The sequence below is a fragment of the Ixodes scapularis genome, unplaced genomic scaffold, assembly GCF_016920785.2.
Source record: "Ixodes scapularis isolate PalLabHiFi unplaced genomic scaffold, ASM1692078v2 PGA_scaffold2__306_contigs__length_199485367, whole genome shotgun sequence".
Classification (NCBI taxonomy): Eukaryota; Metazoa; Arthropoda; class Arachnida; order Ixodida; family Ixodidae; genus Ixodes; species Ixodes scapularis.
In genome coordinates, this window is record NW_024609857.1 from 57,289 (window position 1) to 73,279 (window position 15,991).

The 15,991-nt window shown below is 46.5% G+C and overlaps 1 protein-coding gene across 1 annotated transcript; it reads left to right on the forward strand.

The window, feature by feature from the left end:
* Positions 1–266: 266 nt before the first annotated feature.
* On the forward strand, positions 267–15,340 carry LOC8028946 (vesicle transport protein SFT2A). Its single transcript, XM_029970024.4, has 7 exons — positions 267–607; positions 1,148–1,234; positions 3,417–3,499; positions 5,111–5,192; positions 11,224–11,259; positions 13,896–13,984; positions 14,073–15,340. Exons 1-7 carry the CDS (start codon positions 287–289, stop codon positions 14,110–14,112), a joined length of 738 nt encoding a protein of 245 aa, XP_029825884.2. The 5' UTR covers positions 267–286; the 3' UTR covers positions 14,113–15,340.
* The last annotated feature ends 651 nt before the right edge of the window (positions 15,341–15,991 follow it).

Consider the following 15,991-nt stretch of genomic DNA (forward strand, 5'->3'; position numbering starts at 1 on the left):
TATAAGTGCATATTGCCGCGAATATTGTGGATTAAATTTACTGACCCCGGGATTAAATTCAGTAGGGCAAGGATTAAATTATGTGCCGCTTGGGTTAACTTTGATTAAATTGGGTGGCACTTGGATAAAATTGGCGGGAAAGGCGTTGCATAACCAACATAACCCTATGTCGCCGGCGTACCCCGTGTAAAATATCACGACTGCAATATTTTTGAATTTTGTGGTCTCATTGGTAGCGCCCTCTCGCAACCATTTGTTTTCACCAATGGTAGTCAGCCTTACGTAAATGACAGGTTCATGCGTTCGTGTCCTCGATAGCGCAACTTGTGGGTGTTTCGTAGCTTCTGTAGTGCGGCGTTTCGTTTACTTATTTCGGGCGCTTTCCTCTATTTTTCGTCATTTGTGTGTTTATTTTGCGGGGTTCGACGTCAAGATCTTATCGGCGAGCTATGAGTTTGCTGTAAGCGCTAGCGTTTCTTTCTGTTGTGTTGGTCGCGTGTGGTCGATACAGAGGAGCGACAAACGAACGACTTCGACGATGGACAAACTCAAGCGAGCTCTGAGCGGAGAGGAACGCGGGGACGAGGAACAGGGCATCGTTACGCAGGTGGGTCAGCGCCCTAACCTATCCGCCCTGCGTCGCTGCCTTCGAACGGCGGTGCGCGCTGAACCGCCGACAGCTCAAGATGGGAGTCTAGGCGCTCAGTACGGGCACACATGTTGCTCGTCTATCCCCACCCCGCGACCCGTACAGTGTGACAGCCGTAGATTGAGATCATACTACGACACACGCTTATGACGGGAGGCGATCGTTTACAAGGTTTCGAGTTTGTGACACCTGCGAAAGTATGGTCGATGCGGGGGTGTTTGTGACAATCAGTATGTGTTCCGATAACGACCTATCATTTACTGCTCTTACCCATTTGTGACGTTACACAGGCCCTAAACTTATAGGTGGGCGTATGCGCCCATCTCACTGACTTTGATTCAAATCCTCTTTCCTGGTGAGACTTTAGGGTCTGTCTATGGTAAGGATTTCTTTGGAAGACCACATTTCTTGTCACAGCCTGACCGACCGTGCTGCGAACATAATCGGATGGGGGAAGGGGCATACTTTTTATTTCTCATTACTTTTTATTTTTTTCAGATTATAGATAATTCTTCACTCAGCTGGTCAACGAGAGTAAAGGGCTTTGGAATCTGCTTCGTCCTGGGCTTTGTATTCTCACTTGTGGTGAGTACATCATAAGGATATTTTTGCAAATGTTGAACTACGAGGTTTCTTTGTAAAGATATGGGGCAGAAGAATGATGGGAGTTCAGTTAACAAAGTATGAATGACTTGGGAGTCTGTTAGACGTAAAATGACTTGAATCTCAACGAGGGAGGACATTGGTGTTATCCGCCTAACCCTGGCAACCTATTAGTGATTTGTGAATGGACAATCAACAAGCTACATCTTTTTCTCGGGGAAATAAAGTCGCCAAAAACATTATGCTAAATGGAGCATATTTTTGCTGATAGATGAATTTGTTGACATAAAGCATGGGTCTCCAAACGTTTTGGCTATGGGGCCAGATCGGGGATTCCTCACTGCCTCGAGGGCTGCAAAATAAATAAGCAAATATAAATGAGGAAGAACTAGATAAATAATCAGAAAAAGGCATATAGATACAAAATTTACAAAGAAAGTAAAAACTTAAAAACAAAAATAATTTAAAGTGTATGAATACATACGCTTTATTTTTAAAATATGTATTTAGCTAATTATAACATTACATAATAATTGCGACCCAGAAAACTCCCCAGGCATAAACCAAAATGCATGGGAACTTTGGTATGTTTGCAGAGGGCAGAAGACTAAAGAGAATAATGGAACGCTGACAATATGCAATAGATACGGCACAGGACACTAAGCATAATATACATGGGAATGCGAGGGAATTTTAACATGCGTAATTACCCAGATATGAAACGGGAGACTAAGAATAGTGACACTGGTGATGACAATGTCCAATAAATATGAGAGGGCAGGCATTACGATGGCAGTTTTTTCTCATTTTTTTCTGGTATCTTCGTTTACCCAGTTGGTGCGCATTGTGGCAACATTCTTTTTACGTGCGCCTACTTTTTGTGCCGGTAGCAGCGGGCTTGCTCGGACCGGGCTTCGTTAGAAAGACCACAGCCAGCCACAAGCCGGTCGGAAGACCTCCGCGGGCCAGGGTTTAGAGCCCCGTGGCCTAAAGCGCTCCAAACACGAGTGACTGTCACCAATCCACTGCGACCATTTGTAGGGAGTTGAGAACGATGTTACCGCCTCTGCCCACTGTCTGCGTGTGTTTTGCCACCAACCGCTTTGACTACCGCCTTAACCAAGTGGACTCACAATTTTGCCAAATGGGAGGTACTTAGCGAAGTTGGACACCACTAAAGCCACTGACTGCATAAGAAATGCAAGGCTGGGCATCTGTTCATGCTTCTTGCTTTCTGATTGGTTCTTGGGCCGGCTAATGCCGCAATCTCATTGGCTACAGAGTAATACTCAGGATTTGCCGCGCCCTAAGATTTTTAAGCTCTCGGTGACTATAGTACACAAATATGGCCGTACGTATGTTAAATGAATTTTGAGCAGTAGCCTTATAGTTTTATTGCCCAGAAACAATATTGACTCGCAAAATTTCGCTGACTTAGAAAATATTTTAAAAAGTCAGTGTCGTGGTTTTATAGCTTGTGAAAGCTGACTCGACTGACACTCGTCACTGAAGCCAGCTTGAGCGTAAAGAGTTTATTTGTCTCAAAAAACATGTTTTGCCACATTTTGAGTTGAAAGACTAGTGTTCTTAGAATGGTCTTGTAGCATGGTTGATATTTCACCCAAATATAAAGACCAAAATATTTGCTTTGGTATTCCTTTTAATCCAGCAAAATGTGAGGTTGCCTTTTGGCACAAGCACACACTCACAAACAAACACACCAGGGTTTCCCTTCGTGGGTGCCGGTCTTTGCTGAAAGCCTTCGATGGCCTCCTGGACGGAAGAAGGTCAACGAGGCTTCCTACGCCAGTGAAACTTTGGAATGAGCATCTGCTGAGGATGTTCATACTCTACTGCCGAAGCATTGCTCGAGAAAAGGTGTCCATCAGTCGTACCTCCTATGCCCACTTGGCATACATTCAAATGCTTACCAGAAGTGTTTAACTAAAGTGGAATTTGACATACTTTGCTGACAAAACAAAGTAGTAGTCACTCGCCAGTAGATTTATCACTTAATCAGTCAATCAATCAGTCATGCAAATGCATTTGTTTTGCATTGAGGCTTTTTTTCCCTGGTGCGACTCGTGTCGGAGTGCCTTGGCCACTGCGCTCCACCGTGTCCTTTTTACGATTTGACCCTGTCCTTCCCGACTTTTCCCCTCAGGGTGCAATATGCATGGCCTTCCCGGGAGGACTGAAGATGTTTGCGGTCTTCTACACGTTCGGAAATCTCACGGCCCTCTGCAGGTAAGCGGCGTGGGCCACACTCTTGAAATTAGTGCGAAAAGCGGTACAACTCCACCACACCGGTGGCAGCCTGTACTCGGGGCAAACTCTTTGTAAAGGTGTGGAGAAAAGAAGGAATATAGCTTCGATTGTATTGGTTCATAAACCTGTCTCCAGGTGTGGTGGAGAGAGAGGTATGAGGGCAAAGAAAATGGGGCTTTGGAGGAAGCAGCGCTGTACATCTGCAACACAAGCACATGCATCCGTGTCCCAACAATCTGAACGGTCCCGAGCAGTCAAAAACACTGCACGTGTTCCCTCGCAAAAGGCACGTGCATGGCAGCTAAAACCTCTGGGCATGACGCCATACCCAGCAGTCGGTTTTTCGCTTTTCCTAGAATCTATTGATACATTCGGGTCGAATGCTTGCGGTATTAATATTCACACTGCAGAAATACACTAGAATTCACCTCTAGCAATTTCTATTTTCAAGAACCTCTTCAGCTTCCTTGTAAAGTGGCACTTAAGTGATTTTTTGTAGAAGCTTGGTTTTGGTGGCATATTGTTGGGCTTTAGTTAATAAAAATGACCAGTTTTAGATGGCAAGACATCCAAGTAAACACACTGTAGTAGGAATATGTGTAAATGCGTGATACGTGGGCACTATTTTCTTTTCGGGGGGGGGGGGGGGGGGGGGGGGGAGGGAGGGAGGGAGGGAGGGAGGGAGGGAGGGAGGGAGGGAGGATGCTTTCTTGTGTCTCACCAACTTCATACAATTTGAGCAATAAAATATTTAAATGCGTGGAGATTGCTCTTTTTAGGCGCCTTGTAAATAATATTGACAAAAACGTCAAATCTTTAGGTGTAGGAGACATAATACGGCAAATATTGTTTGAAAATGCCGTCCGATGATGCCTCCTGGTGTCTACTGCGTAACATAGAAAGAGGGGTGTGTCACCATCTTTGATTAGGTCTTTAATAGGGAAATTGGCCACCCATGAGTGAAGTTTTGTCTTTTTTAGGGTGCTTAGAGCCCGTAAATTCACTTGTCACCATAAGTTTATGGTCTCAGAATTGAGTGCCCCTTTAAATCAGAATGAGAGAGCCTCAGTCATATTTGTTCCCAAGCTGTATTTTTGTGGGTTAGCAGAAATTGGGTTTAAAGACCATTGGGGAAGGAAAATGACACAAATGACCTGCCAAGAAACCTAGCATTTTTTTTTTGTCTAAATGAAAAAATTTACTGTTTGTGTCCAGATAACATGTCTGAACTTTTTATTAAATTACAGCTTTGTATTTGAAACATATAAAAGGGGGAATTTGGGGGGATACCCCCTTCATAAGTGCTCTGTGATGCTACCAGTTTCTAGTGGTCATGTACTACCTTCATGGCCAGCCTTTCACAATAATAATTAGCAAATATGCCATTGAACCTTACCATTGCCATAGTTTACGAAGGCAGGCACCTATATTGATAATTTGTGGTCAGCAAAATATTTAGATATGTAAAGCTGCATAAACCACACGCATGGAGCTGAAAACAGGAAATGAATGTTGGTTTGAAAAGGAGGGACTCTGCTTTTAATTTGTGCATAATTGTATTCTGTCACATGGCTATTTCCTGCTTTTCAGTACACTGTTCCTGATGGGCCCAATGAACCAGGTCAAGAAGATGTTTGCTCCCACCAGAGCCATTGCAACCTGCATCATGCTGGTGAGTTTGCCTTGGTGCACGGCAGTGGCCCTTCCAGCATTTCTATGGGTGCCTCTGAGCATAATGATTTCTTGGCAGTATAATTGCGCACATAGTCAGGTTGGCAGTGCAAGGTGTAACTTGCCAAGATGGAGTGGAGATCACCTCGTCAGATGGCATATTTATTGTGCACGTTTAGCCGGGCATTCTTCCGGAGTACATACCAGCTAAAGTCACCCCTCTATTCAGGGGACGTCTTTCTGGGATAGCCTAGCCAAAGCCATGGGCGCTCAAGCGCATCCACGTGTTCCAATCACCCTTCTCTTCTGGACTGCCACAAAAAGTTGTCTCCAAGTTACACAATACTTCATTGAGGAAAGTATGAATGAGCTCTGGGAAACTTAAAATTTTCAGGAAATTTAAGGCTCATACAATAGTCAAGGAATTATCGGGGAAACCATAAAAATGCTGGTCTAGTCCGGGAAAATGATGGACGAAAGTGGTGCAGGGACTTGCAGTGAAGTGTGACATGTCGCAACTAGTACAACTGTGACCCTCTAAAGGATCATCGCCTTGAGTAAAGGGTGTTGCCAAATGGCACAAACCACATACAGTTAAATGGGCTACTGCACCTTCATCGTCTGGAAAGTGTAACATTTATAAAGATCATGTGATGGGCTAGTTGGCTAAATATCAGTTGCGAGTCAGCGCCTGTCCGTGTCTATGTCTTCTACTTGTCCTCGTCTGTAGCGCTACTTTTAATTTCGTAATGGAACATTCATGCCCATCTATTGGCTATTGCTTCATCAGGCTTTTGTCACTTTTTGCCATCCAGATGTGGGACATGTTCTTGTTTTTGTGCTGAGTGTTCTGCAGCTGTATTTTTGATATGAAATCATGTGCAAGCGACAGTGTTGCTATCGAAAGAGATACCTTTTAGCTTGGACCGGACAAACTCGGGCATTTCTGAAAACGCAAGTTGGATTTGACCTGTGCAAGCCAATTCTAGTAGCACTGACTGCACAGTGTGCTGCAAGGTCTCCTAGAGTAACATGAGCAAAAGGGCAATTTGTAGTCACACTGTAAGAAGTGTAGGCTGCTGTAAATTTACTGTGAAGTTTTTTGCCATTTTTCATTACTTCAATCAACATGGCTTCACAGTAAAGGCTGGTTCACACATTTGTATCGGTTGTGTTCGCAGCAACCGAAACCACAGCAATGACAACTTTACTGCGACAAGTGTTCTCTGTACACAGCATGGCAAGCGTTGCAATAGGTAGTTCCCCAAAGCAATCATGTGTCATGGTTGTTCCAGTGTCCTGGTTGTTCCAGTGTCCTGGTCGTTCCTGCCGTTTCGGTTGTTGTGAACGCAATTGTCGCAATTGTGTGAACCTGCCTTAAAGGGGTACTCCGGTCGTTTTTTGAGCTACCTAAACAAATTGTATTTTCTGACTTCCCGGACTTCAGTCGTCATGGTATGCTATTTATTTTCTGGAAATTCAAAATAGCAATTGGGAAAACCACAAATGAGGATGATGCCGAAACCAGCATCCAAATGTTTGCGCGCTCTTCAGTGGTGTGACGTCACACATGGTACAGACTTTCAGCTCGTGCATGTAGTCTTAAACAGAGTATGTCGAGTGTTTTTTGAGTGCTTCTCAGTGAATCAGTTACCAAACATTCTTTCTCCACCATAAAACGTCTTGTAATCAGTTGGGAACATGGCTTACTGCCCACTTTGTACCATTTCTGTTGTCACACTTCAATGTTGCCAGCAGAGGTCGGCATTTTAGGTCACCCTCACTCACCCTCACCCTCACAGCCACACTCACCTAAGCCCCTCACTCACCCTCACCCTCACAGCTACACTCACCTTCAGCCCCTCACTCACCCTCGCCCTCACAGTCACACTCACCTTCAGCCCTTCACTCACCCTCACTGCACCTCACGGCCCTCACAGACTCACCGCCCTCATGCCCCTCATCGCCCTCACGGCCCTCACGCCCCTCACTCACTCATGGCCCTCACGCCACTCACCACCCTCACGCCACTCACCGCCCTCACGGCCCTCACCGCCCTCACGACCCTCACCACCCTCCCGGCCCTCACGCACTCATAGCCCTCACGCCACTCACCGCCCTCACGGCCCTCACGCACTCATAGCCCTCACGCCACTCACCGCCCTCACGCCACTCACCGCCCTCACGGCCTTCACCGCCTTCACCGCCCTCACGGCCCTCACGCACTCATAGCCTTCACGCCACTCACCGCCCTCACGGCCTTCACCGCACTCATAGCCCTCACGCCGCTCACCGCCCTCACCGCCCTCACCGCCCTCACGCCACTCACCGCCCTCACGCCACTCACCGCCCTCACGCCACTCACCGCCCTCACGCCGCTCTCCACCCTCACGGCCTTCACCGCCCTCACGGCCCTCACCGCCCTCACGCACTCATAGCCCTCACGCCACTCACCGCCCTCACGCCACTCACCGCCCTCACGCCACTCACCGCCCTCACGCCACTCACCGCCCTCACGCCGCTCTCCACCCTCACGGCCTTCACCGCCCTCACGGCCCTCACCGCCCTCACGCACTCATAGCCCTCACGCCACTCACCGCCCTCACGCCACTCACCGCCCTCACGCCACTCACCGCCCTCACGCCACTCACCGCCCTCACGCCACTCACCGCCCTCACGCCGCTCTCCACCCTCACGGCCTTCACCGCCCTCACGGCCCTCACCGCCCTCACGCACTCATAGCCCTCACGCCACTCACCGCCCTCACGCCACTCACCGCCCTCACGCCACTCACCGCCCTCACGCCACTCACCGCCCTCACGCCACTCACCGCCCTCACGCCGCTCTCCACCCTCACGGCCTTCACCGCCCTCACGGCCCTCACCGCCCTCACGCACTCATAGCCCTCACGCCACTCACCGCCCTCACGCCACTCACCGCCCTCACGCCACTGACTGCCCTCACTGCCCTTGCGGCCCTCACACCCCTCACGCCCCTCACGCACTGATGGCCCTCACGCCACTCTGGCTAGCTTCAGATGGGGCAATTTCGCCCAGAAACTTTACGTCGCAACACCAGCAACACGGGCTGCCCGCGATCACACGCAGCAACCAATCGCTGCAATTTGCCATCGTCATCATAAAATTTTTTTTTTGCACTATTTAGACACAATTGCGCATTATAAACGTGTTTTTATGCATTTCAATCTCGTTAAGAATACTAATGCACCTTTCTGAAACAGTTTATTTCCAAAAAACGATCGATTTCAAACTGGAACCAAGTCTTTCGGTGTCATCATCACCGGCACGAGGTATCACGTGAAAATTTTGCGTCCCTGATTGGATGCAGCCGCTTCAAACGTATTTGAATTGCTCCGAGTTGCTTGCTTATTTCGAGCGGGACCCGATCTCAGCAACTCGTGTCGATCTAGGGAGAGCTAGAGAACAACCCGCCATTAACACCAAAATTGCTGAGAAAGATGCTCGATCTGAAGGGGCCCTCACGCACTCACCGTTCTCACGCACTCATGGCCCTCACACACCTCATGCACTCACCGCCCTCACGGCCCTCACGCCTCCCATGCCACTGTCTGCCCTCACGCACTCATGGCCCTCACACCCCTCACGCACTCACCGCCCTCACACCACTCACGCACTCATGGCCCTCACGCCACTCACCGCCCTCACACACTCATGGCCCTCATACCCCTTACCGCCCTCACCGCCCTCACCGCCTTCACAGCCCTCACGGCCCTCACTCACCCTCATGAATTTTCCTGGTTCAGAAACTCACTCACCCTCACCTCACCTGTGAAGATGAGGGTGAGTGAGAATGAGTGAGGGCCCTCATGAGTGAGGTTTGCAGAGGTATGGTTGCCAGTAGTGGCTCACGGTTTGAGAAACACAATGAAAATGAAATTTGAAAATTCAATAACTTTGCAAATGTTTTTTCTTTTCACACAAAACTTGGGGAACTTGTAGAGCCATGTCTATCGGTGTGTTGAGCCAATTTTGAGGCAAATCAGCGACCATAAAAAAATCGCCGGAGTACCCCTTTAACACCACAAGCAGTCCTGCTACACTTCAGGTCACTGCATCCACTGCCACCTTCAGACTTGGCCACAACACCTACTGCTAACACCCATCAATGATACTCTTTGTGCTGTCAGAGATTCTCCTTGATGTTTTTTACAAGACACTCTTTATTGACGAGGAATCTCGTTTCCACAGCAGCGCTGTCGTAAGGCAACCGAAGACAACCAGTCACGATGGTTCTTTATGGTAACAAACATGACTCAAAGCACAAATTGTCCAACCTCTGTGCCTTGAAATTTACATCAGTTGTTTTAAATTGTGAATGGTCTTACATAATATACTTTGACAGCAGTTCCCGATTGCCTCCTTTTATAAAGGGCCAGGGAATTCAGTCCAAACAGTCAGTAAAAAACTGGAAAAGTCAGCAAATCTTAACATAGTAGTTTAGTAGATACTCTGGTAACTCTTTTTGTACCATGGGGAAAAGTTTCGATTTTTGAGGGATGGTCAAAACAACTTATTTTAACAAGTAGTCATCACATGGCTATTTATGACATATAAACATGCAGCCAATAAGCTGCATTTTTAATAAGTAAAAAAGGTTGACACTATTGTGTAAAACCATTTTCCGAAAATTTAAATGCCAATTTTTTTTTTTTTACTTTAAATGCTTGGAATTTGTGCAAAAATTAAGCAAAATGTTTAAACATTTGCTGCTATATCAAATCATACTATGATTAAAAAAAAAAAAAAAAGCTAAATGAGCAATGTGTTTCCATGCATACCACTATCACTTCTGTAAGTTAGAAAGCTCTAGCCGATACCGTCGTCAAATGTGCTTTCGTGGCGTCATGCCATTCAGAGACTGTTGCATGGAGGGTGCACATCCTCTATACTTGTTTCAACATCAACAAAAAGGGTACCTTTGCAGATTATCCGAGCTCTGCACGAAGTAGTTTTACAAGATTTGGTTGTCGAAGGAAGAGAGAATGCTTTTGGCGTTTGAAGCGTGTACGTCTTGATAAAATAACATAAAGCTAATCTAAGATGCACCTACATGTATCTTAATTCAACGCATGATGGGGTAAATGATAATGCTCTGCAAGGTGTCAAACCTTTTTTTTTTACTAAGTTTTTTGAGGTGGATATTAGTATAGATCACCTTGTTTCGTACGAAACCTCGTTTTGTCATAGCACTGCTCTAACTTCTGCTCTGCTGCTGTTTGTATGACTTGCGGCACATATAAAATATGTGCCCCGGCTCGGGACAGCCTAGAAGACTATAACGGCACTCTCCAACAAGCACCCGTCTATATTCTGCACCTCAGAGATGAAACGTTGTAGGAGCTCAGATCAAATGATCCAACGTCACCCACACTCGTTACTGCTGCTGTTATCCAAAATACAATTGGCAAAAGCAGTCAAATCGCCTGGTTGAGGTTGCCTTTGTAGCAGTTCCCAGTGTCAACGGGACGCCATGTTTGACTAGTGCCACCGCCATGCAGAAAAATCTTTTTGATAGCTCATCATCTTTGGGGAAGGCGGCAAATGAAATCGAAACTGACGTTGCAGTTTGTCAGTTTGTCGGGTATTCACGAGATGGCGCAACATTTCCTGCGGGCCACATTCGAGTTTTGACGGCGCGCGGAAACTATAGATAGCAGGTGATCGATAGTTGATTGAAGGCCTATGAAAATGGTACGGAAAGAGTTAAGACCAAGTTTTGGGGATCACCTTTTGCATTTGCACAAATCAAGTGTCTTGAATATGTGCTGTACATACAGCATAGTGCCCGCATGCATAGTTCAGCCACCTACAAAAAGCAACTAGGCAAATGGTGCAGGTAAGTTCAGTTGTTAAAACATTTCCGTTAGAATGTGATGGTTTGGGACAGCAGGCACTCAGGAAGCGGAGAGGCATCATGCGCTGGTAGATTAATTGTAACTCTGCTTGCAGTAAATATGGTTCACAACATTATCAAACATGCCTTGCTTACAGGCATTCCTGGTACTGACACTCATGGCAGCTTTCTGGGTGAGTCTGCTTATTCTTCTTACTTTAGTTTGCCCATTCCCCAGTTTAATCCTCATCTCAGACGGAGTTGTGACAGCCCTAATCGGCATGACCATGAGTTGCTTATTCAAACAATACTAATCCTTTTGTTTGTTGCACTTTTTTTTTTCAAATCCCTTTGGGAATGAAATTGAATGATGCACTTAACTTCTACACTGTCTAGGTGCCTAACAGCTCTGATGAGAAAGGGCTCATAATCCTAAGGGGACCCTACAGTGGTTTATGAGCTTGCCTTTTTATGATGCAAACTCAATCTTGGACATTCTGCAAAATTCAAGATTACAATTGTGGGTGGCTTTCTTCTATTAAAAGAAAAACTAAACATTGCGACACACCCTTATGGTGACACATTCTTTTTCTACTATTCAATTTTAGTAGCGGTCTGTCGCAATGTTTGGTTGCATTTTAATAGGGAAAAAGGCCTCGCAAGACTGTAATCTTGGGTTTCTTAGGATGCTTAGGGTGATCAAGTTTGATCCATAAAAAGACTCACTCTAGTGCCCTTGCAAAGTGCAGTGATTTGATTGCTGCGCCAATTGCGCCAAACTGTGCCAAGGGGCTAACCCTGCTACGTCAGATTACCCAAATTATGGGTAATCTGCACCAAGCCTGCGCCAAAGGACCAATTTTGTTTGCCTTTCGAAACCGAAACTAAACTGAGTACCAAAATTGAGCATGCGTGAGCTAGCTGGTGCAAGCGGCCGCCCGACTCAAAGTACTTTGCATCGGTGGTCCTTTCAGTCTTGCATGGTTTTTCCCATTAGTTTTTCTCGCCGTCTTTCGTTTCGCACTCTCATCGTCCCATGTCTTTTAAAAAAAAATTTTTAACGGTAGACGCGGGCATGTGTGGATGTTCAGACAGTAGAGGACCAGGTACCAGGCCAGCCATGCCGTCATACTGTGAAACGAAACCGCGCTTTTGCGCGGCGGGAGTTACTTTGTGAGCTGAAGCACTCGCTCCTGAAAGCAACGGTTGTGGGAAAACTATATTTGGTCTCTGCCTGTCAGTCACCGTGGTGGCGCAACGTCGGTTGTTGCCGTCCCCACGTCACTGCAGATGTGGCGCTTTCTAAACTGAAATGTAAGGACTGCTGCATGTTCTTCAACATTTCTGCTTTTTAAATCATACGCTACTACAAGAACCCCTCTTTAACTCAGTTTGCTGTGTCAAAGTATTGATTACATAGGTTTCTCTTGGTGGGCTTTCTTTCGAAAGGGACCCCGGTACGTGAAAAATTCCGCGAAAGAAAGTTGGTGAAGAGAAGTGAGCTAAAACGAAGAAGGCAATGTATGCACACTGAACCCGTACAGCGCGCTTGTTTGTCTCAAGTTCAGTCGTTGCACAAAGCGCTCCAAGAACTTTTTGACCCTGGCTCGCTATGTCTTGCATCAATGCGCTTGGGTTTTCTTTTTGTGTGTGTTTAGCATGTACCCTGCTTGCCTGCCTTGCAAGCACGTACCGCTGGACTCTTTTATCGTATGCTGGACAGTTACGTTGTGCATACAGTTGTGGGAACCAGTTGGCAACGGAGCGAAGTGGCATGGTTTCGGTCGAACAGCCATCTCCACTCGCACGACGAAGCACGTGCAACTGCAAGCCTGCCGAAGTTGCCCTCATGTGCATGCGAACATGATTGCATGACAGAGGCACCAGCCGGCGCACTTGTGGTCCATTGTTTTATGTTTGCTTACTCTTGATGAAAATCTGGCACTTTTGAAACCAGTAAAACGGCGGCAAACGGTTTTTCAGAATTGCTCGGCAACGCCTACAGCACTGTACACTTCTGGGATGTCTCAATGTCTCTTTGGAGACATTGAGAGATCCCATAAGTGTACAGTGCTGTAGGCGTTGCGGAGCAATTCCGAAAAACCGTTTGCCGCCGTTTTACTGGTTTCCAAAGTGCCAGGCAAAGCGACGCTTGGAGCAGCCATGCAGAAAGTTTCAAAAAATGAAAAGAAAAGCACCTGCTAAGTCTCGTAATGCACCTTTGTCTTGTGTAACATTTCGCATTGCTCTGCAGTAGTTACGTGTTTCATCAGTCGGAGATTGCTTCCCTTTTTTATATTATATAACTAGTACCTACTGCTGTGATATTTACCACTAAGCTGATCATTTTCAAATAAATTTTAATGTGTGCAGTTTGGTTCTTATTTATCTATAGAAGGTACATATATATGTATCATTTAGCTGAATCATTTCAAAATGTGTCATGTCATTGGCATTTCAGTTACATGTTGAAAGACTCCCAGGTGGTCTAGCTTGACCATAATTTGTTTATTGCGGCGAGAAACGTGCCCTTGGTTTGTCCACCACTTAAAACAAATATTTTTATTTTTCTAAGAATATCTGCTCCAAAAGCCACTTCTGCTGCTCCAAAGAACTGTTATGGCTGCTCCAGAGGCCACTTTTGCTGCTCCAAAACACCGTTTTGGCTGTTCTGAAAGGTGCTCCAAAATGGCTTAGGCCAATCACATCACTGAAGGTGCACTAGTTTTGCGTTGCAAGAGGGCAACGAGGAGAAATGACTTTTAGTCTAGTTTGACCATGTGACACTGTCTTACAAGAATGCACCCATTCGCCTGGCTTGCTTATGCAGTGGAAGAACCCAGCCCTGACCATCGTCTTCTGCGTCATCCAGTTTGTCGCCATGACCTGGTACTCTCTCTCTTACATTCCATTTGCAAGGTGAGCACCCTACTGACCATTTTCTTAAATCCCTAGAGGCCACGCAAGTGCTCAGTCCAATTTGTTTTGTTTTTTTGTTCTCTTGCAGAGACGCTGTAAAGAAGTGCTTCCAGTCGTGCCTCAATTGAGTGGGTGCTGAGCCAGGTGTTCAAGTTCTTATTTATAGACTGAGCTTGGAGAAAGGCAGGGCCTTTTCTCCGAGATTCCCAAAAACTTGCCTGACCCCCCCCCCCCCCCCCCCCCCCCGCCCACCTACCCTTCCCCCAGCCGACCCGTTTTTCTCTGTAGTTCGGGGTGTGTTTCCTCCTTTGAACGTGTTCAGCCACCAGTGTCTACTCTTGATCTTTGGAACAATTCAATGGTGTCTCGTCTTGTCACATGGGTAAATATGCGTGTTCTCTTGGCGGTTCAAGCGCATGTCCATTTTTCTAGGGGGCCTCTTTGCAATTGGGAGCGAAGTACCGAAACTTTTACCGACAGCCTCAAGGAGCATGTCCAGTCCTTTTAAGTGAGTGGAGAGCTTTGCTGCGATGCGTGTAGGGTCGGTGCTTAGCTCTTGTGTTGCGACATCTTTGTCATTGCGTGTTATGGATTTCTGCAATAGACTCGTAGGTCAGGATACAAGGAGGGATTTTGTATGTTCTATGTTGATCCTTGACCAACTGTGGCAAAGGATCTGTAAATTGTTATCTAGTGAGTGTTACCTGTGCAAGCAAAAGAAAAAAATTATTTCTAGTTCCCTCTAAGGTTTTATGTCGCAGTTTTGCTGTACATGGTGCTTTTCTTTCTTTGTGTTTCAAGTTTCATCAGTAATGCCTCGCAATTCAGGTTAAAATTAAGATTAAGAGTTTACCACTGTTTCGGAACAAGTTAGGAAAGCGAGTCACGAATCATGCAGAAGATAATCTGGGTGAGCTTTTCATGTCTTTCAAGGAGCAAAAAAGAAAGTAGAGATGACGACGTTTAAAGATGTTGGAGCTGGACAACGGTGGACAGCTGCATTTTCAAATACACCTACAAGCTATTTTGGTACGTGAATGTTGTACACACCCGATGTAAATACTTTCCGAGTGGAGCCTTAGAACCGACGCCGTCTATTTTTAAAAAACACCACGGCCGTTGCCGTGGCATTTTGCTGTCGTTCTCGTCTGTGGAGCGTCTCCACTTTTCAGCCATTGCCGTTTTCTCCCCCCCCTGCATTGGACGAGAGGGTTTGTGCCGTTGTTGTGTTGGCGTTTTTCAGAGGACTTGTACACGACACTCGCGGGAGTGCTGTCTGTTTTGTACTTTGTATGTCTGAAAACCATTGCTGTGTTGGGTGGTTCTTGGTATACAGAAATAAATGTTGCAATAGGACTCCGTTCATTGTGTTTGTTGTGCGAGGGAGTTCTTTGGGATCCAATTCGACAATCAGGTCATGGAATAAGTTGGAATCTTGAGCAAAGGAGGACACTTTGGAACGATATCTGCCGCCCCCAGGGATGCGCATCTTCAGGCTCAAATATTGCTCCAAACAGTTATATTTTCCCCGGCATCAATCCGTATGTTTTGCGAATTCGGCCTAAGCTCCGAGTGTACTCTGGGGAAGCGGAACTCTGCAGGGACGGATGAAGTTGTAAAGGCTCGTTCACACAGTTGCTTTCGAGTGCGACTGCGACAATTATCGTCTTGTTAAAATGTTTGCGGCGAGCTGTTGCTGTGGCAACACGGCGAACCAATGGGAAGGCGCTGTGCTGCACGACGCAATGCAGTGCTGGGGGGTCGACGCAAATGTGTGACAAACCTTTACTGTCACAAAATTCGTGCAACCTAAAACCTCTAGAATAAATTTGCGTTTGATTTGGGGCGTTGTGAAATTGAAAGGACCATGAAGCTTGTGGGGAGACCAGATGTCTCTCGCGGGATTACGTCATTGCTGTGTCCCACTGAGATCGCTTAGGCCTCTAGGTGAGAACTGCTCGAAGTTTATTGTCTCAATGTTAGTCTGAGTCTGGAGGCAGCGTTCAC